This window comes from Coffea arabica, chromosome 11e, assembly GCF_036785885.1.
Source record: "Coffea arabica cultivar ET-39 chromosome 11e, Coffea Arabica ET-39 HiFi, whole genome shotgun sequence".
In the NCBI taxonomy this organism is placed as follows: Eukaryota; Viridiplantae; Streptophyta; class Magnoliopsida; order Gentianales; family Rubiaceae; genus Coffea; species Coffea arabica.
Window position 1 is genome coordinate 46989311 of NC_092331.1, and position 20712 is coordinate 47010022.

At 35.0% G+C, this 20712-nt stretch overlaps 3 protein-coding genes across 6 annotated transcripts; 1 reads left to right on the forward strand and 2 right to left on the reverse strand.

Annotated features, from left to right (window-relative positions):
- Positions 1–211: 211 nt before the first annotated feature.
- Positions 212–2438, forward strand: LOC113717799 (UDP-glucose iridoid glucosyltransferase-like). The gene is made up of 2 exons (XM_027242610.2): positions 212–832; positions 974–2438. Exons 1-2 carry the CDS (start codon positions 328–330, stop codon positions 1873–1875), a joined length of 1407 nt encoding a protein of 468 aa, XP_027098411.1. The 5' UTR covers positions 212–327; the 3' UTR covers positions 1876–2438.
- A 749-nt stretch (positions 2439–3187) lies between these two features.
- Positions 3188–3916, reverse strand: LOC113718350 (beta-D-glucosyl crocetin beta-1,6-glucosyltransferase-like). Its single transcript, XM_027243261.1, has one exon. The coding sequence runs from the start codon at positions 3914–3916 to the stop codon at positions 3188–3190; it is 729 nt and encodes a 242-aa protein (XP_027099062.1).
- A 7403-nt stretch (positions 3917–11319) lies between these two features.
- On the reverse strand, positions 11320–20030 carry LOC113719589 (uncharacterized protein At2g02148). Of its 4 annotated transcripts, none has more exons than XM_072072457.1 (9): positions 19923–20030; positions 19422–19716; positions 17916–18039; positions 17462–17803; positions 16742–16904; positions 14664–14744; positions 14465–14530; positions 13579–13773; positions 11320–11618 (listed from the first exon to the last, which is right to left on the reverse strand). In XM_072072457.1, the coding sequence occupies exons 2-8, from the start codon at positions 19623–19625 to the stop codon at positions 13608–13610; spliced, it is 1146 nt and encodes a 381-aa protein (XP_071928558.1). In that variant the 5' UTR covers positions 19626–19716; positions 19923–20030; the 3' UTR covers positions 11320–11618; positions 13579–13607. The 4 variants fall into 4 exon arrangements, with proteins under 4 accessions (XP_071928558.1, XP_071928557.1, XP_027100618.1 ...); XM_072072456.1 differs by having other exon boundaries at positions 14621–14744; XM_027244817.2 differs by having other exon boundaries at positions 13579–13836; positions 14621–14744.
- Positions 20031–20712: the final 682 nt, after the last annotated feature.

The window sequence follows — 20712 nt, forward strand, 5'->3', positions numbered from 1 at the left end:
GATTCAAAATGATTGGTTAAAGCGTCAGCCAAAATATAGCGCAAATTCAACAACACTGCAATAATTGAAAAGCAACATAGACGAATGCTAGTCGTTGGCAAATGAAAGCATGAAATCTCCGTCCTTTTAAGCCACAAGCAAGTCTTGTTGAGTAGAGTAAATCAGAGCATGTTGCTTTCGGTCATGACTCATGAGCCAAAGTGAATGTTGACTCCCCAAGGTGTGGTCATCATAACGATTGATTTCCACACCTCCACGGAAAATCAAGATCCTGAGCTTCATGAAACAGATATAAGGACTAGCTGGTAACTACCATCCTCCAGTTTTATGGGATCAATGGAGAGAGATATGGAACAATGCAGAACTCGAAAACATACAGTAGTGTTAGTTCCGCCGCCCCTTCAGGGGCACATGACTCCAATGCTTCAGCTGGGGAGTATTCTTTACTCTAAAGGGTTCTCAATTGTAGTTGCACACTCCGAATTCAGACCACCCGATCCTCTAAACCATCCTGGATTCATCTTTCACGCCTTGTCGGACAATCTATCTGGCTATCAGGCCTCTATCAACAATTTACTGGATCTCATATCCGCTATCAACAGCAACTGCAGAGCACCTCTGCAGGACTACATGGTTCAACTCATGGAAGATCAGAAGCTGCAGGGCTACCAGGTTTCTTGTATGATATATGATGCACTCTTGTTCTTTGTTGATTCGGTCTCTACTCATCTAAAGATTCCAAGCATTATTTTAAGGCCTAATATGGCTGCTTACATGCTATCTTGTCACTGCATCTGCAAACTTCAAGCAGAAAATCGTATTCCTTTTCCAGGTAAATAGCTAACTCTTGGTTTAATATCTCAATTAAAAGAAAAAAAGAAATCTTTACACGAAAGATTTGAGCCCTTTAAGCAGTAAGTTAGTCACTATCTGAACTTAGGGCGGCAAAAAATTGAAATATTGCGATTCACAGAGTCCAGGCTGCAGGAACCTGTGCCAGAGCTCCATCCTTTGAGGTTTAAGGATTTACCCTATCCAATTACTAATGCAATCCCAGAATGGCTTATGGATTTCAACGCTTCTTCAATCAACATACGCTCTTCTGTGGCCACCATTTGGAATACAACAGATTGTCTTGAGCATTCAACCTTATCACGGCTTCAGCAATGTTACAAAGTTCCATGCTTCCCAATTGGGCCTCTCCACAAGTTGGAGGCTGCAGCCACAGCTACTAGTTTCCTGGAAGAGGATCAGAGTTGCATTTCTTGGCTCGAAAGGCAACCTCCAAATTCAGTGATCTATATAAGCTTGGGCAGCATCGCGTGCATAAATGAACAAGAGCTAACAGAAACAGCTTGGGGACTGGCAAACAGTGGCATTCCATTTATATGGGTTCTTAGGTCAGATTCTATAGATGGATCTCAGTTGGATGATCACTTTCCTGAGGGCAGTTTCAAATCTTTACTAGGAGAAAGAGGCCTAATATTCAAATGGGCACCTCAGAAAAAAGTTTTGGCACATAGGGCCGTGGGGGGATTTTGGAGCCACTGCGGCTGGAATTCAACAATAGAAAGCATCTGCGAAGGCGTTCCAATGATTTGCAGACCACATTTTGCTGACCAAATTGTAAATGCAAGATACTTGACTTATGAATGGAAGGTAGGCCTGGAAATTGAGAACGTGGTGGATAGAGGGAGCATTGAGAAATCTATAAGACGACTAATGGTTGAGGTAGAAGGCAAAGAAATGAGGCAAAGAATGTTAATTATGAAAGATAAACTAGAAGCGGGTTTGCAGAAAGGTGGTTCTTCGTATGAGTCCTTAAATGACTTGACAGAGTTCATCACCTCAGTCTCGTCAGCAGCAGGGCAATGACAAGGTCAAGCCGATGTTCCAGCAACCATATCAAATCATACTACTTATGTATGCTCATGGATTTCACATTTCCACTTTTGAATAAAAAATATGATCTCAATAGGGAGGTATAAAGATTTGGAAGTTATAACCTTGAGCTGCTGTTCCCAGAAGTCCTCAGAGTACTTATCACTACCTAAGACTGACAAGTCCACAAAAGAGAACGAATAAAACAGAACAGAAAAAAGCATCAAAGAGAAAAATCTGGATCTCTGCAGCCATAGCATGTTGAAGTTAATAGGCAGAGAATTTTGTGGGATTGAATATTCATATGGTTCTTATTCTTTTTCAGGAAAGTGACTTGCATGCATAGCAAATTCCCAGGTAAAAACCTTCTAGCATTGACATAGTACTGTCTAAAACGCAAAGGGACAATTCATCTAGATACTGTTTCAGTACTAGTATTTTGTTAGCACAAATTCTTGAGGATAATCCATATGCAAAATTTCGTAAAATTTTAGGATCATGTCAAATTTAGAGGATCAAAGTTTTATTCTCAATCTTAAGATCCAGTCTATTGTTAAGGTTGTCATGTTCAAGTATACGTTTAATCTGGTATTAGCCATATAACAGAATACTATTAATTGTCACTTGCATGGTATGAGAAAGAAAGTTTTCTTCCTCTTCTTCAAACGATGCAAATATTGATCCCTCTTGGTTGAATACACATCGGATTTAATTGAGTTAGAAGAGAGAAGTTAATAATTTTCTTTTCTAATTCATTCGCTTTTCCTTCTTCCTTAGCTTCAACAACACAGCAAGCTCATGTTAAGATATAGATTTTCTAACCGTGAGCATTTTGTGAGGCTCAAGCTCAAATGTCCTATTTAGTTTGCTTATGAATAGTTTTGTGCAAATCAACGTGGCGTTAGGGTTAAGAATGTTTTCTTATTTGTAAGTGCCTTCCCTTTTAGATTTTAAGAAATAGGTTACATAGACCACAAATGTCCACATCCCTCAATCCCAAAAATTACCAGAACATCAAATCATTACAAGCAATTACATGGTCATATCCTTGAAGATGGTGTACAATTACACGTCTCATCCTAAGGAAACAAACTTAACTTTGCTAGACAAGTTTTGCTCTTGCAGTAGCTATAGCATCAGAATCAGCACTTTTCCTGGAAAGCTGGGCTAGCATTTTGACTACTTCATCCAAGTCTTCTTCTTGACTAGATTTCATATTCTACCTCAAATCTTTCATTTTCCTCCTCATAGGATCTCCTCCATTTCCAATTACCACATTCTTGATCACTTTGTGCTATGTCTTCCCTCACAAGTCTCCCTTTTCATCTCTCATGATCTCCACTGCTAAACCATTTTCCACCATCAGCCTGGCATTGAGAGGCTGTTCATAGTTCATTGGCATGGCTAGAATTGGAACACCAAATTCTATTGCTTCTAATACTGAACCCCAACCACAATGAGATATAAATCCACCAATACTGGAATGGCCTGAAATCAATGCTTGTGGTGCCCCTCCTTGAACAGCCCTACGCCTATCTCTCACTCTCTCAAGAAAACCCTCAGGTAAAATCTGCTCAAGTTGAACCCTGTTTTCCTCCCCTTTTGGTAACCTTAGGGCCCATATGAAATTAACATTGTCGCTAAGCTCCAGCCCGAAAGCAATTTCTATGATCTCTTCCTTGGTCAAAAAATATTCACTCCCAAAGGAAGCAAAAAAGGCTGAATGTTCTTCTTTCTCTGCCAGCCATTGTATGAGATCAATATTCTGATGCTGCTCCTCGCCTTCTGGAGCAGCAGCGGGATATTGAAGCAATGGACCGACAGGTAAAATCTTTCGGTTAAGATTATGAGCAGCATGATCCATATATGTCCCTTCAATCCACCTAGATGTATTAACCAGCATTGGTCCTGCTGGGAGCTGACATAGCATTCGATTAGGAGGAATACCTTCATTAACTGCACTAACTTTGACAATCTCAAAATCCCGGTAATGGATGTTGGGAAACGGATTGATTGATTGATTGACTGATTCCATTCTGCACTAACTGCAATGGATTCCATCCTGATTGATTGATTCACTTTGGTCTACGTGCAGAAATGAGTCATTTGGGGCTGATTAAATAGAGCAAGGATTTTTATTCTGTCATGTTAAAAAGAATTAAAGAAATCAAGAAGCCTTTGATGAGACCATAATTACTCCAGCCAGACTATTTTATTGTTACCATAAAAGCACGGTCAATAAACAGCCGTTAGATATCCTTCGAATTGGAAAAAAGAAAAAGTCAAATGAATTCAATGCCAAATCATGAGATAGCATATGGACTCACTAACACGTGTCACTTTGTCATCAAATAAATGAGACCAGCAGCCGACTAGACTGATAACTTTGTCAATTGACTTTTTTTTTTCTTTTAACCGGTATTATGTGGGTTAATCATTGGTAGTTTAATTTTTAGGATGAAGAAATAAAATTTGAATTAGTTATTCTTGAAACATATGCATTATAATAACATTTGGAATTAGTTATTTTCAGAGTATTTATGTATGTTGAAAGGACAGATCATACCATGAATTGTATTTAATTTAAATCAATCAAATGTAATAAATTAAAATTAGTTCAAAGAAATGGAACTTTGGCTTCAACCTTTGATCTTTCTTTTGGTTTTTGACTTTTTCTAAAGACCATTAATGTTCTCATCCAAATTTCATAGTATTACCTTAATCACTTTGGAGTACATTATGTAAAATCACTTTCTAATGTATGAGCCTTCATGAAATAACTTTTTAAATGAAATATGCTTTAAAATAAAAAGGGTTAATTCCACTTTGTCCCCCCAAACTTTGGACGATTACCTACTTCAGTTCCTAATCTTCAAAATGGGACACTTAAGTCCTTAAACTTATAAATACCTCCCACTTAAGTCCCTAAACTTATAAAATGGGACACTTAAATCCCTAAACCCTTATAAAATGGGACACTTCGATCACCAACGGCATTCAGGATTTGTTAACAATTTTCCTTAAGTGAGAGGTATTTATAAGTTTAGGAACTTAAATGTCCCATTTTGAAGTTTAGGGACTGAAGTGGGTAATCGTCCAAAGTTTGAGAGGACAAAGTGGTATTAACCCAAATAAAAAAAAAAACATATATTTTAAAAACTTATTTGTGTTATCTTTTATGTAATCTACTTTTTATTCATGATTAAATTTATACATGGGAATGCATGCTAGAAATTGAGAAGGCTTCAATTCTTAGTAATCAGTCTGAAAAAAATCATGCATTTAGAAATTTAAGGTGTCGCTCCTCTTCATAAACTTTTTCTCCCCTATGTACCACATCTAACTTTAGTTATAATTTGGTAATTTGTAATGGCAATTTAGTCTTTGAATCCACATTTTAAGAAGATGTACATGTCTCTTGTCTTTGTTATTACTTTAGAACTTTTAGTATATGATATATTTCATATTCTCATTAATCTTTAGTTGATTAGAGTACATGGGCTGTTCTTATCCCAAATAAACTTATAAATAATAATGTGTACTATCTCCTTTAATATGTAATTTGAGAGAGGAAACTTAAAAGGAAAATTGAGAAAGGAAAAAAAAATTGTCAATGTTGATATTGAACTCCAGACTCCAAATGGAAATATCATGCTACAAACTTTCAAATTTTTAATAGCTTGTTACTTTCAAAGTTTGTAGTTTAAAAAGAATTCTTGTGAAGTGATTCATAATTTAATTTTGGGTAAAATCCAGAAAATTCCTGTGGCACTCGATTAATCCATATTATATTTTTCGTTCCTTTGTATTTGTTTTTCTCTTTTTTTTTTTGTTTCACTTCTTTTTTTAATTCATTCTTATGATTGTTCTTCCCTTTTTTAGCAATAACATTTCCTACACACGAAGTCACCATCTCCGCCATTCATTGCCGCCATCTTCATCACTAATTAGTAGCTCCAGTTGCTTTCTCTTAGCACTAAGCAGTAATCACCACTACTAACATTACCATCTCCACCACTAATTAGTACCACTAACACCACATACGAACATGTTAAAATTTCTCAAATAGCATAAAGAACCCAATTGCATAAAAGTCTACGATACCTCTGTTATTACCAAGTTCAAGTCCCAATTCTAGTAAAATGTTGATAGGAAAATAAAATCTGGACCCATGGATTTTGCTTTCTTCACCACCACATCTACCATTCCCGCCACCCCCTTCTTTCTGGCCCTATCATGCTCCCTTCCTCATTGTTTCTCCCTCTTTCTTGATCTGTCCTCCCCTCCTTTGCTCGCTACTCTACCTTTTCCTCACTTTGGAAATTAGTAGTATTTAATAATTTTTTTCAGGGTTAAAAACAAAAAAAAGTTCCTTATGATATACCTAATATACAGAAAAGTTTCCCGTGATTTCAAAATGTACAAAATAACACCTCATATTTTGAACTAAATTGTAAACTAACAGAATTAGGTAAACTTAACGAAAATGATGGTCTTGGCTGTTAAACTTACAGGATTCCGTTAAATTTACCGTTAAGTTTACCGGATTCTGTTAAGTTTATCGGATTCCGTTAAATTTACTGGATTCCGTGAGTTTTATAATTTAGTTTAAAATATGAGGCGTCGTTTTATATGTTTTGAAACCATGGAGGGCTTTTCTGTATATTAGATCTACCAAAGAGGACTTTTTTGTTTTTAACCTTTTTTTTCAAATAGCTATAAAGTACAAAAATTAACAATGAGCCAAAAATCCATTAGGAATATCAGTACAAAGCCCATGCTAACGTGGAGAAACAAAGTTCCTACCAAATAAACATGACACTCAATTACATGTCCGAAAAAATATATTTAAAAAAGCTATATATAACGTATTATGTGGCAGTTGACAATAAGATATTTAATTATTTATACTCATCTACTTGTGGAATCCATGGATTGTATTCTCGTCTAGGTGAAAGCCCCAGTAATGTTAATAACAAAGAGTTGTTGTCCCCATAAATTCCCTCAACAATCACTGTAATGAAGTTGAGCAAATAGAACAATAAGAATTGGGATAATTACGGAAACCTCCCCTGAGGTCTCAAACAATTTCAGACAACTCCCCTTAGATTTCAGAAATTACACCAACCTCCCTTACTTTCACTATTTATGCTTCAAAATAGGTCCAATAGGCTATCATTTCTTTCAAATACCCTAAACTACCCTTTTTACCCAAAAAATTAAAAAGAAAAGAACAAGAGCTTTGCTGAATGTTGATTGCATCCATTGATTGCCTTCTTCCAAATTAGACTATCACGAAAGTCATGAAATCTTTTCTACCAAAAAAAATAAAAGACAAAAATAAGGAATTTTGATGATTGTGTTCTTTTAAGCAACACTAATAGGAATGTCAAGCCACCACCCCAATTTGAATCAAAACCAATTCCAACAACTGTGTGTACCCAAAAAACCACAATCCAATTTATTTCCCGCAACCTGAAAAAATCTCGCCACTTGCTACCAAATTTGATAAGACTCAACCTCAAATTTTGCCCAAAACAATAATTCGTCAACAATCAACCCCACTCTCAAATCCCCTTGCCTCTTCCTCTCATTACAGCCATTTTTTTCAGCAAATCGTTGTCTAAAACCCAATATCCATCTCTCAAACTTTTGATATTTGACATCACCAAGTTTTATCACCCATAATCAACCAAAATCGAATAAAATAGATGCAAAATAATCAAACCCACTACACTTAGAATAGGGGGAAAAAAGAGAGATGAGCCTAGTCACGTTTGCAAAGAGAAGGGGAGATGTATGGGAAATAAAAAAAGGAGAAGGGAAAGGAATGGAACAAAGCACAAGCTAGGGTTGATGGACAAACAATGGTCTTGAAGTAGAGGAGAAAATTTGGGAAGAGGGGACTAGGAAAGTGGCTGTAGGAAGATGGGTATGGGGAAAGTGAGCAAAGATAGAAGGTAGAAGCCTAAAAATCTAAAAGAGAAAATTAGTTGATTTTTTTGTATTCTATTGGGTTTCTGAGGTATGTGTAATTTTAAAATATTGAAGGGAGCTTCCTGAAATTATTAAAAACCTCAAGGGAAGTTTCTGAAATTATCCCATAAGAATTTATAGACTTATTAAGATAAAAGTTTGCATGCTAAAACAAATGGATTATTTTTGTACAAAATTCTAATGCCGGGTGGAGAAAAGCAGAGATTTATCACATAGCTGATGAAATGACCAACAGCAATAATCTAATTGAAAAATCTTTCAATATATCATGCTTCTACAAACGTCAAAAAACGCCTATAGAAAATAAACCTTTACTCATCATTTTAAAATTGTACTTGAATTTGAACTATTTAACAGTTTAATACTACAATTTGGCATGCGCATTACAAAAGGTAGTTGGGAATTTGACTTTAATTATCTGCCTAGATTTAGAAGTTGGTGATAACAACTTGACAGGAAAGAAATTATTTTTAAATTTTTTAATAGTAGAAGGATAAAGCATTAATCACCGGCAAATTGGATTCCATTTAGGTCTTAATCAGTGACTTTCTTTATAAAGTAATAAGGAATCAGCAAATTAACTAACTCTAGCATTCTGCACCACAGTTTATAAATCACTCAATTTGCTACATTGGCCCAACGTACCATTTTTTAATTTTTAAAGATTTGCTAGAATAGACCTCCATATCAGGAAAATCTTTAACATCTCAGCACTGAAGTATCTATGCCTTCCATTTAACCGCCTCTCCAAGACCCTTCCTTTTAACTATGAGTTACAATCTATGCAATCTTGAGACTTTCTAATTGGAACAAAATTCCCTCACCGGATTATACCAAATTCCATGTCAAATGCATCAACGTCATTGGTTGTGCCTATGTTTAGTTACAGGGGTTCCCAAGTTCAATTCCAAAGTCTCTAGGAAATGAGCTTTATCACTTTCTTGTAGATTTCTAAAATATTTATTAGTGATTGGTAATCCTTTGAATCTAAATCGTCTTCTTCCCACCATTTTTAACCTAAAAAACTTCTCCTGAGTTTTTGAGTGCTAGAAGTTGCAGATCATAGGTAACATTCCAAGCTAAATGAAATGGGCAATTTGTATAGTTCTAGCCTTAGATCAATCAACAATGAAGTGATCCCTTCAAACAGCAAGAAATTACTTCTATTCCTTTCTCCTAGAAATAATTCCTTACCTGAAATGAAATGGGAATTAAAAAAAAAAAAAAAAAGATGCTTGCTTATCTTTTACATCGTATATATATTATTTAAGAAAAGATTATTGGCAGAAAGTAGGCAATTTAAATAGCTATGACCTTAGACCCATTGCAGAATGTGCGGATCCCTCAAAACAGTAAAGAAATTACCTATATTCCTTTCTTTTGTATCATTTCCTCTACCTGAAAAGGGAAAAGAAAACCACAAAATTACCTGCGTTCCTCCTTTTACCAATTCTAGTCCTTTGGTATGTCAACTTTCTCAATTAGCTATTCATGCTAGCATCAATTCTAGTTAAGGTTTTGCAAAACAGTTTGTCGGTAGAAATTAAGTGATTATGGTAGTGGTTCTCGAGATTTCTTCAAAAGGATGCTATATTTTTTCCCCTTGTGCAACAATGTTTACTTGAAGAATTGAATTGCTAATGAACAGATCGAATTGCTAAAATCTATTTGTCGTTTTCAATATAATTATACTTGGAATTAATCTTACATCCTCAAAGGCCTTACAAAGATAAATTTTCAAGTTCATTAGTCAAAATTTATGATATTGGTATATGATTACTTGATCTACAAATGTTATAAGAATGCTATTTAAAAAAAAAAATTCATTTCCTTAAAATTGGGTTCATGATTCTTTCATAAAAATTTTAATAGGAAAAAGACATCGAACAAATAATTCGATTAAATATCCTCTTTGAAGTAATCAAAATAAAATATGACATCACCACACGAAAGCTTTGAACTTTGAAAGAGTATCAAGTAAACAATTCCTCAAACGTCTGCTTTTGCCAAGTAAAAAGAAAAAAAATAGAAGAAAGAAATATTTTTGAAAATGTACGACTTTCCTTGAACCATGTTAAATTTGTAAATTGGAAATCTGAAAATAATTTAATGCTGTAATTGTAAATGCTCAATTAACAAGATTGAGTTATGATATTCAAGCGTAAAATTAGAAGGAAAAAAAAAGTTCATGATCGTCAAGACAAGTAAGGCACCTAGAAACTAGAAATTACTTATAACAAAAACGTTTGAGAAGTCACTGCCACAGCACGAAACTGATCGTGCTCCAAATTTTGGTAGTAATAGAGTTTTGCTTCTAGAAGGAATTTCCTTCGGATTGCTTGAGAGAAACGAAAGCACAAATAGATAACCTAGAAATTAGGATTTGTTGTATTTAGTTTTATAATTGAATAGTGGTAGGAGGAGTGTTTCATATTATATGGTTTATGTTAGCTGTGACTTTTGATGTGCAGATAAAATTAGCAAAAATTTAAGAATTGTAGTTTGAATAGGATTGTGGCTACCATGCAGTATTTGACGGATGAGAAATGGCACCAATTGAAAACTTGTAGCATGAAGAGGGTTGTGACTACTTATAATTGGCAAATGAGAAATCTAATTATTAAGGATATATTTGAGATCACACAAAAGGAAGAAACATAGATAGATTTCTGTAGCGAGTGAGCAATGAGATTCAAAAAATGGAAAGGAGAAAGAGAGAATTGAAACATATAACCTCTAAATGCTAAAATTTCAACTTTAGCCACCCGATCAAAGCCTACTTTGCAGTTGGCCATTTGACTTGATGTTTATTCCCCTATAAATAACATCAGTAGCGCTTACTTATACTTACCATTTGGAAATAGTGAAAAGTTTTATTCAACCCCTCCATTATCTCGCAGTTCCAAAGTACCATATGATTATTTTCTATGAAACATGTACACCATCTAAAACAATTCATATTTCCTCTACCTCACATCTGATAAACTCAAGTTAAGGATCATGAGTTTTGGAGTTGACACACGGTAGTACTGTCGATTTTATTGGTGATATAATAAAGCATTCAATGGTACGTAATGTCTTACAAACCTAAAAGTTCACTAATAGGATTTTTTTTTTTTCTTTTTTTGCTTTTTGATGCAAGTTTGAATTACTAAAAATTTACAGGCAAAGTTACTCCTGTTTCGTTCTTTCCTGCTTTTCGTTTGAAGTTTGTAACTAATGAAACTTCAATAACAAATCGCAAGATAGTGAGGCATTTTTAAGCCATTTAATACTTCAAAGATCTACTAGACATGAGAGGCCAAGGCAGATTTAGAAATGTGGAATGATGAATTTGGCTTGAGAAGCTTAGTCTGAAAGCACATCAACGTCAGCACATATATATATATGTGCATAAAGATTGCTGAAATGGATTGAAACATGGATGGAAACAAGTCAAACTAAGAAGAATAGCCTCTACATTAAATTAGAAGACCATAACCGATCACCCTTCCAACGTTGCAAGAACTGGAAAACCTAAATTTCTATACATTATCTAACTCAAAAATATATACAGGTATGAAGTTGGAAAGTGTACATTTGCTTTGCTAAAAGAAGCTAATTATACAATCTAAAACTAAACAAACATCTGGAATCTCTCAAATTCCTAACCTCTTTGTGCCACATTCTGAGCAAAACTTGGAGGTCTCCCTCAAGTAAGGAGCTCCACATTCATCGCAATACTTTGCAGGGCTTGTTGGCTGTCGAATATAAAAGTGAAGAAGAAGTTAACAAGTGTCCAAATAAAAACAATGGAAAAGAGAGAGAATGTATTCAAACTAGACATGTTTACAGAAATGGTTTTGAAGCAACAGTTTCCCACTTGATGCCAGACTAATGCAAAGAACTTTAAAAAATAAGCATTCAAGGATTATATAAGAAATCAAGGTTCGGGAAAGACCAAAACCTCCTATATATACACTTTATGAGATCATTAGAAAGGGAAGCAAATCCAAAATTAAATAAAGTCCCTGCAATACTCAATTTACACACTTTACAACAGAATTCACACTCATTAAAGAGTTTTTATTCCGAGAGAGAGAGACTATAATCTGTTTCCATAAATACAAAATTAGTCAGCTTCAGAGTTGATGCTCAGGGAATCAACATCCGAGGTCGATTTTCAAAAAAGAAACTTTACAATCAACTTCAAAAAACCAACTTTTCTGCAATTTTGCATCCTGCTAATACAATATGTACTATAAATCATCGGTTTCTTGGTTGACCTTTGTTTCTGTGATTTAAGTGAATCTTTAGGGGTCCCTAGATTTGGCCTTTGAACCCATTTAAGATTGAACTAAAGTCAATATCCTGTCCCAAGGACTCCCCAATATATCAATCCAAGTCCCAATTTGCATTTGTGGTCGATTTAGCTCAAAGCTAAAATTGCTGCTGGACAAAAAGTTGCAGCAATAAAGTTGACATTTTATAGACAGATTTAAAAATCAGACTTCTTGAAAATCAACAACAACTTTCAACACAGATTTTGTAAAATCCACAATGATCGAGGCTTATTCAGATGATTTTTATGTTTTTTATTGATTTAAAAACCCCAATTTAAGGAATTGGAAATTGCAAAATGTAAATTTAGAGTCAATGTCAACAATATCAACATCAAATAAAGAAATCAGCTTGAAAATAGATCTCTGGTGCCAAACTCCCTCTATCATTTGGATCCAACAAGAGTCTCAAGACTTTTTACCTCTACTATTAAATGCCCCAGTCTTCTTCTACACTATGTCAAAACTAATTCTTATGAAGTACAATGTTGTTGCTCCTCTTCTCCACATCTACTTCTCTACTATCCATAGATGCAAATCCTTCCTTCCACTAGTACTGGGTTCTTTTCTTCTTTAGATTGATTATTCTTGTGCTATATGCTCAACATGAAGCAAAAGTCAGTATCAATTACTAAGGTTGACGTTTGCAATGTCCACTACCTCACCTTTTGAAGTATATTTTTATTGAAGTTTTAACATTAAAGAATTATATATATATTTCCTCCATTAAGCGCGAAACAATCCCTCCAAAATAAAAGTAAATAATTTAGGTATCCATCACATGTTTCCAACAGCATTTTTTCCCTTTCTTGATCAAGTTTCACATCTCAACTTCTTGTTAGTACTGATGCCATTCATACAAAGTCATTTAATTAAGTCCAATTTTTAGATTTACTATTATAGAAGTGATGAAGTCTTCATTCAAAACCTTAATGGCACATAACATGAAAACCTAACAAGTACATCACTAAATTGAGTGTGATAGGATGAAAAGTATTCCAAATTCTCTAAAATTGAGAAGTAATGAAAAGAACAGTATTCAGCATTCAGAAATCTGTAAAAGCTTGGCAATTTTTTTTTGCAAAGGGTGCACTTGAAAGGTAAATACAAAAATAGTGCATATTTGCAAGCTTTATTCTTAAGGGCACTTACACTAACTTCAATGTACCCTTTTTTCCCTGGTGTCAGGAGCTGTGAATATTGTACACTAATTGATGTAGATGCTCCTCATATTAAATAGCCCAAAATTTTGCCCTCTTAATAAGTTAATTAGGCAGCCAAAAACACCCAGTTCTCTAATTTCTCTAAAAGTTTCATGTTAAGTGAAAATGCATGAGAAGATAAAAGACAGGTTCAAGATCAAGAAAAGCAAAAGCCTCACCAGTACATGCAGACGTCCTCCTACATGACTCAAGGTAGGTAAGCAATGCATATGCTGAGGAATTGTAGAAGGTTGCTGACTTTGTGAAATGTCAGACAAGTGCGCTGGTGGACCACAATTCTGGTTGTGGGAATAGTGGGCAGCGTGTTGACTTTGATCAATATGGTGTGGATGTCCATGCTGCAGAGGATGAAACTGAGTCTGATGTGTCAAGGGATGGATATGTTGTTTTGATGACGTTTGCTGTGTGTTCTGTGGCTTTATAGTTTCAAGACCGATATTAAAGATCAGTTATGAATGTTTCTATATCAATGAAAGCTAAATTGAAGATCCGAAATGACGAAAACCAACAAACTCAAAACATCTCCATTAATTTTCTGGAACATACAAGAATATTGGACCGTATCCCATTCAATAATCAAATAAAAGTGGATGAGAGACCATACAAGGGAAAGCACATCCAGAAAATTATTTCCTAAAAAGGTAAAATGCATCATATTCAGCCTCATTCTACAGATTTAGTACGTTTTTACATTATTTTTCCATGCACCAAAAAGAAAATCGTTACGTCTCAATGGGACTGAGGGAATCAACGGAGGGCATGCAGGCCACCAAGAGGAAAAAAAATTAAGATTGTTTATAGACCACTGTTACGATCTATGTTGATATGAAACCCAAACAGTGTTGAATGAGACAGCATGCCTCATATAAATGAATTTCAATTTGAAATGCATCATCACTTCTGCAAACGCTCTTCTCCATGCATGTTTTAAACAATCTTGCAGCTACTTCACACATACTATTAATGATATCCAAAATATTATTCAAAAAAGGTTCAAATAAGAAATTTAACGCATGCTAACTGAAATTTCTTATGAAATCTTACTTCATTGATAGAACGATAGCCCTGAGCAGGAACCATTGGAGAAGAGTTATCTGTGTCAGTGAAGTTCTGGAACATGTATCAAAACAAACCAAATAGGTTAAGGTTGAAATGATGGTAACTAATTAAGCAGTATTAGCTACATGCTCAGAAGCCTACAGGCAAACCAGGAATATTGGCAATGGAGTTTGTTGCAACTCGCCTATACTTGTGTCTTGGGGCATAAAACTTGTAGTCTCTAGCAGAGACAGCAACTTCGGTCCGTCCAGTCAATCTTTTAAACCTATATAAAAGAGCTATCATTTTGAATAGACAATTTAAAACTTTTACAGAACTGCTAACTTGACAACTTATCTTTCTTCGAAGTTGCAGCAGAAATTAGCATTAGCACATTAATGTCTTTACAAAAAAATCCAAAACTTGCCTGCACACTATCATAGTAGCACGATAACTAACTACCAAACATCAACTTTTATGAATTAAAAAAAAAACTTTAAACAAGTTGTCTGAGTAATAACAGTTAATCACATTTTTTGAAGTTGTCAGGCCCATTTATAATCTCATATCATTGAACAAAATAAATTGTTGAAAGCAAGGAAAACACAGCCTAATTTTTTGACAAGGAAGTACAGGTAATCAAACAGAACCCAATTTCCTTTTGGTAAATGATAACCTGACACTCGTAAGATTAATTACAAGTGTGCACAAAGTCTGAAGCAATTCAACTCACATAGTCACTTCACAATATCAGCATAAAGAAGGCCATAAAGCACACTTTGAGCCCCAACAGAGGGTTACAATCCAATATCTGTTTAAAATTGCAGAGAGCGTGGTTCATTTGTTGGAAGAATTTTAGAGGACGAGCGATATACAAAAGCAGGATTTCCTTTTCTTAACATTTTACAGACTATAATCTTACTCAAAGCTATCTTCTCCATTTAGCCAACTGTGAGTCATAGTAAAAGAATACCAACAGGTATGGTCACATGAAGAGCTCTACTTATTTCATGATCAATGCTTATTGATTTCTCATCTTTCCTGCTTTAGCTTAAGGACCTCTACTATACACTGCAGCATTGTTTACAAGCTCAAGTCCCAGTACGATCATTGGATACCACACACAAGTTAACTAATAATTCATACCATCAAAGTGATGCAGAACAATTAAAGTATAATGCAACATCGTCAGAAGACACAGTAGATAGGGATTGAATATGGATTCTGTTTTCAAGTGTTTAAACAAAACCAGACAAACACAATCTCCAATGAGACCTACAAGGCATAAATCAATAATTCAAACTGCACTCAAAGGTAGGGCATTTCACATTTTATAGGAAGCTTTGTACTAGAAACAAGGGTATCTCCAATTAGAGCAGTTATTGGTATCAAAACAATAGCGATTCATACAAGCCAATCTTCTAATCAATAATTCGGCAAAAGAAAAACTTTAATTTAATTAATTCTTTTTTATCTTTATCAAGATCTTTCCTTTTGTCCAAAAGTTCACTAACTAATTTTTATCAACACTGTCCCTATTTTTTAGAGTGAAACAAATTAGGATTCTCAACTCTATACAGCGCGCTCCAATACAAACTCTAGACCTAGTAAGAATATGACAAAGTAATGCTGCTAAAACTAACAGATGCTTAATTGAGGCAAAATCTTTATTCTAATACAATGTCATGAACTTGAGCCAGACACAGAACAAATATGATAATGTCTCTATATATACAGCACGGCTTCCAGTTAAAAAGTGCGTAATTTTGTGTTATACCCGTTTTACCACTTCATGCTTAACCACTAAAAAATGACCACTAAACCATACTCATACACCAAGGAAAAAACTATGACACTCATACATCATTGAAAAAAAACCAAACAATAACTGTTTACGATCTTCAATTTAATGCCCAAGCCTGTACGTGACTTGGACAAAGTTTCATCACCCTTTCTTCCTCCAACTAATTTGCTATTCTATATCTTTTTTATTACTTATTATTTCTTTTAAAATATGCATACACATAGGGTGTGCCTCACCCATTATTAGTTAATAAAAATCCTTCACACATCTAAAAAGGCAAAACTTGATTCAAAAACCAAATCATTCATTTTAAATTACAAATGACCATATAGACCATAAGATATCAAATGAGTCCCAACAACTGAAATGCAGCATCATCCCTCCAAAGCAGTTTGTGGAGCTAAAAGAATAGATTATCGTTTGCTCAATTTTTGTGACTAAGGCCAATGAATGTACTAGAAAGAATAAAAAACATATACCATTCAGCATCATCGATACACATATTTGCTGGTTTGTCAACGATCACTAGGCCGTTTACTACTACAAAGCGAACACGCTTCTCTTCCTGTATTACCAACTCAGGGAATCTTGACCTTGTTTCGAAAGAAGTAGCCAATTCTCGTCTCTTAAATATGCAAGGCCCTGTTTGTCCAATATATCCAAAATAAGCCAATAATTAGGAGGAGGAAGACATTAGTAAACGGAACCTCTAATTGAAAGAGTAAGTAAATAGCAAATGTGTATTTGAGATAAACATTAAACATGAAGACTTGTCCACTCATTAACCTTTTAGTCACAATAAACCGAAAATAAACATGTTGGGAGCCAGACATTGGACTACAAAAATAAATAAATAAATAAACAACAGCAAATGTACATTATCAACACATTAACTAAAAGAGGAAATAGAAGCCTGAGTATGCCAACTAGATCCTCTACAATGAACTGAAAGTCATAGAAGTTCCCTTCAACTCTAAAAGCAAAAGGATGATGCAACTGCTACAATGAAGAAAGTAAATAGAAGGGGGTTAGACAAAAGCAGAGATAAAGATGTAAAATGATAAGTTAGTTAACTATGTTTGTCCATAGGAGCTCAATTCGATAATTGAATCGAATGCCAAATCAAGCGTCTAATCAAGGGATAAAATCATTTAACCTCAACATCACAAATTACGAATAAAACAGAAAAAATTTCCTACCTTTTCTCGGAAACTTCTTGGCAAGCTTTCTATACAGGCCACCAGCTGCTTCAAGGGCCACACCAATAGTTTTTTCACGAATGCCATTTAAAGGAGAAAGCCTTAAATTGACTTCATTAACCAGAGTTTCATACATGTTAGCAATATACATCAAGGGCAAAACAAACCGTGCGTCACCCTCATACCGAATCTCCCTTGATCTTCTCTTGTTTAACTTATCTTGCACAGATTGAGGTGAATAGTCAGCCTCCGTATCCGACACTTCAACCAAATGCGGACTTATAAAATGGTCCACAATGATGTCTACAAATCTTGCCCTTGCTGTTTCAATAGGTGATACATCTGCTTCAAATCCAAATCAAAGATCAGATATTGGTTAAAAATTTTAAACATGCAACATAAATTCTAATATTACTCCAAACACAGTAAGTAAATAAACAGAAGGTGCAGTCACCTTCAGTGGTCAAAATATTGTAGGGACCTCTTGAAGATCCACCAGCTTCAAGGCTAGTCCGATCTTCCTCTACCCCTACACTGTGAAGTGGCAAGGAATTTCTGTATGACTCGTGCATGCAATCCTGAAAGTCAATGTAAAACAAAATTACTTCAACAACTTTCTTGCGGCCGGATACTCTCTGAATTAATGATTGATCACTTAAAAGACAGAAGTACATATGTTTTAGAAGCATAATCAAAACTGTAAAGGAAAAGAATTTGTTCTGTGGGACTAAATAGGTCTCCAACCCAGAGAAAAAAATTCTTTGCTTTATGTATCATCTCACATGAAAAGCAGAGGGCATTCTACCTTCTTACATAATTTTCATTTCTAAGAGGCAAGTAATCTCATTCAAGAAGAGGACTTAAAAATGTACATAGTTTGATTCCCCTTACAGTAGAACAATATAACCAAGAAAGACACTACAGTGTCCTCAATTGATGGTGATTACGATAAATTGCTATTGAAACAGATAACAGTGGTCACAAATGTACCACTATGCTTCAGAAGGAGCATAATGCTTTCCTTGTTTGTTTGACCGTTGCTTTAGATGCAGGTAATTTTATAAATGCAAGTTGTGTGCTTCCCTACTAGCTCAACTTTTTGTGGATTCATTCACGGAAACTTGGAACAATGAAAGAGGTGCTACACCATTACCCGTTAGCAAAAACTTTTCTTTCTCTAGTGCAGAGATTTTTATGCAGTTTGATCCATCCCCTGTTTCGTTCCTCATTATCTTCTTATCAATCAACTTAGCATGTTCAAAATCTCAGATTTGAAAAAGAAACCTTTGGTCTGATCCTCAGATAGAAAAAGGAGAATGAGAGTAGACAGTAATATTATACTCCAATCCAGTTGCACCACCTTTTAGATACACTAGATCTCTGTCATTTCTTCAAATGCTTCTAGTAGCTATTTAAGGATCAGAATCTTCAAGGATATTAGAGTTCCACAGAGAGATGAAATACTTGGGCATTATATTTCTAAAAAGTCATTGTACATCTGAGGTGCAGACTTATACGGGATTAAGTCAGATGTTTGTTTATTCAGACCAGGATACACTCTTTCCCCGCTCTCATCAAAGCAAAGCTCTTTCATTACCATCAGTTACCGTCATCTTCATCAATAACCGATGATTCTCTTAAATTCTTAATCTCTTTCCCAAAATAAGGTCCATGACACTCATTTCAACACAGCAATCCTTCGTAAACTAGGGCTCTGTCTCTCCAAAATCCAAATCAACTTTTCTCGAGTGTTCAATTCGCCATTCAAACATGTAAACACAAGACTTCAAGTATTTATATCATAAGCAGTCCTTATTAAGAATCAAATTTACATCGCAAAATCTAAACTTTAAAATGTAAAAAAAAAAAAAAAAAAATTATACTTCTCCTACTTATCAATTTCCTATTTCTCTTCTCAACTTCACAAGAAAAAACCAGAGAAATTTTGAATAGGACTCACACTAACGACAGCAGCAGAATCCTCATCATTATCCAAGCTATCATCAGTTACGTCATCACCACCTCCGCCGCGGTCCACGTCATCACCAACACCACCGGCGCCGGCAGCAATATCATTCGCATTAAGATCATGCAACGAGCCGCCGATATACGAATTCGCCGCTCTTAAATTATAGTGCTCCACCACCGGAACCCTAGTCCCCATCCTTCCTTCCAATTCCAATTTCTCCCCCCAAATCTCTTCCTCCTCCTCTTCTTCTTCCTTTTCCCCCTCTTATACACCCTAAAATACTTCTCTGCAACAAAAAAGTACATTTCAGAAGCCATCGATTGATCGAGGAACTTTCACTGCGCGCTTGTGTGGGTGTTTTTCTTCACGCAGTAGGGTTTTGTAAAATTGTAACGGCTAGTTTTACTGGGTCACACTGTCAGTGTGTGTTTCGTGTGCCTTCTGTGTGTAGTTTGATTCCAAGCCTGTGGTTGAGAGAGGGGTGTCTCATACCTGGGTGAAGAAGCAGATTCCGAGCCTGAGGTCGAGGAGCAATTTCCAAGCCGGTAGGTTAGGGTGAAAAACTAGTGACGTGGTTTTGTTTAGTGAGTGAGCTTTGTGTTTTTCAAAAAAAAAAAATTTTTTTGACACGGTGTGAATTTTAATTTTTATTCTTTTTAAAAAATATATTATAACAATTTTTATCATGTACTATATATTTAATTTGAAATGTGATAAAAAACGTGTTTGTGATTAGGGATGTAAACGAGTTAAATTTAATCAAGTAACTTGCGAGCTCATTCAATCAAAACTCAAATTCGAACTTATATTGATCGAAATTTAAAAATAATGGGGTGTTTAAATAAAACTCACTAACTGCTTTTCCCTCTTTAAAATCAACCTTACTATCAAAGGGTTTGCATGGATTAAGTGTTTTTTTGGAGTATTTTTGAAACATTTCACTGTGCCATTGGATTTCAACAAAATTTTCATTGTAAATAGTCCACATGAATTAAGTATTTTTTTTATGTATTTTTTCATATTTTTTAAATTTAAATTTTTATTAACTTGTTTTTGAAATTTTGTTAAAATTTTAGCACCGTTGACTATTATCACAATCTCTCTTCTTCTGTCTTCTCTACACCCTCTTCCTCCTCCTCCTCCTCCTCCTCCTCCTCTCTCTTTTTCTTCCTCCGTTGCATTTACTTTCTCCTCCTCCTTCTTATCGTCCCCTTCCCCCCTCCTTACCTTTTCCCGCAACCCCCCATTAGAGTATAAAATATGTACCAATTTTAGTTTGAAC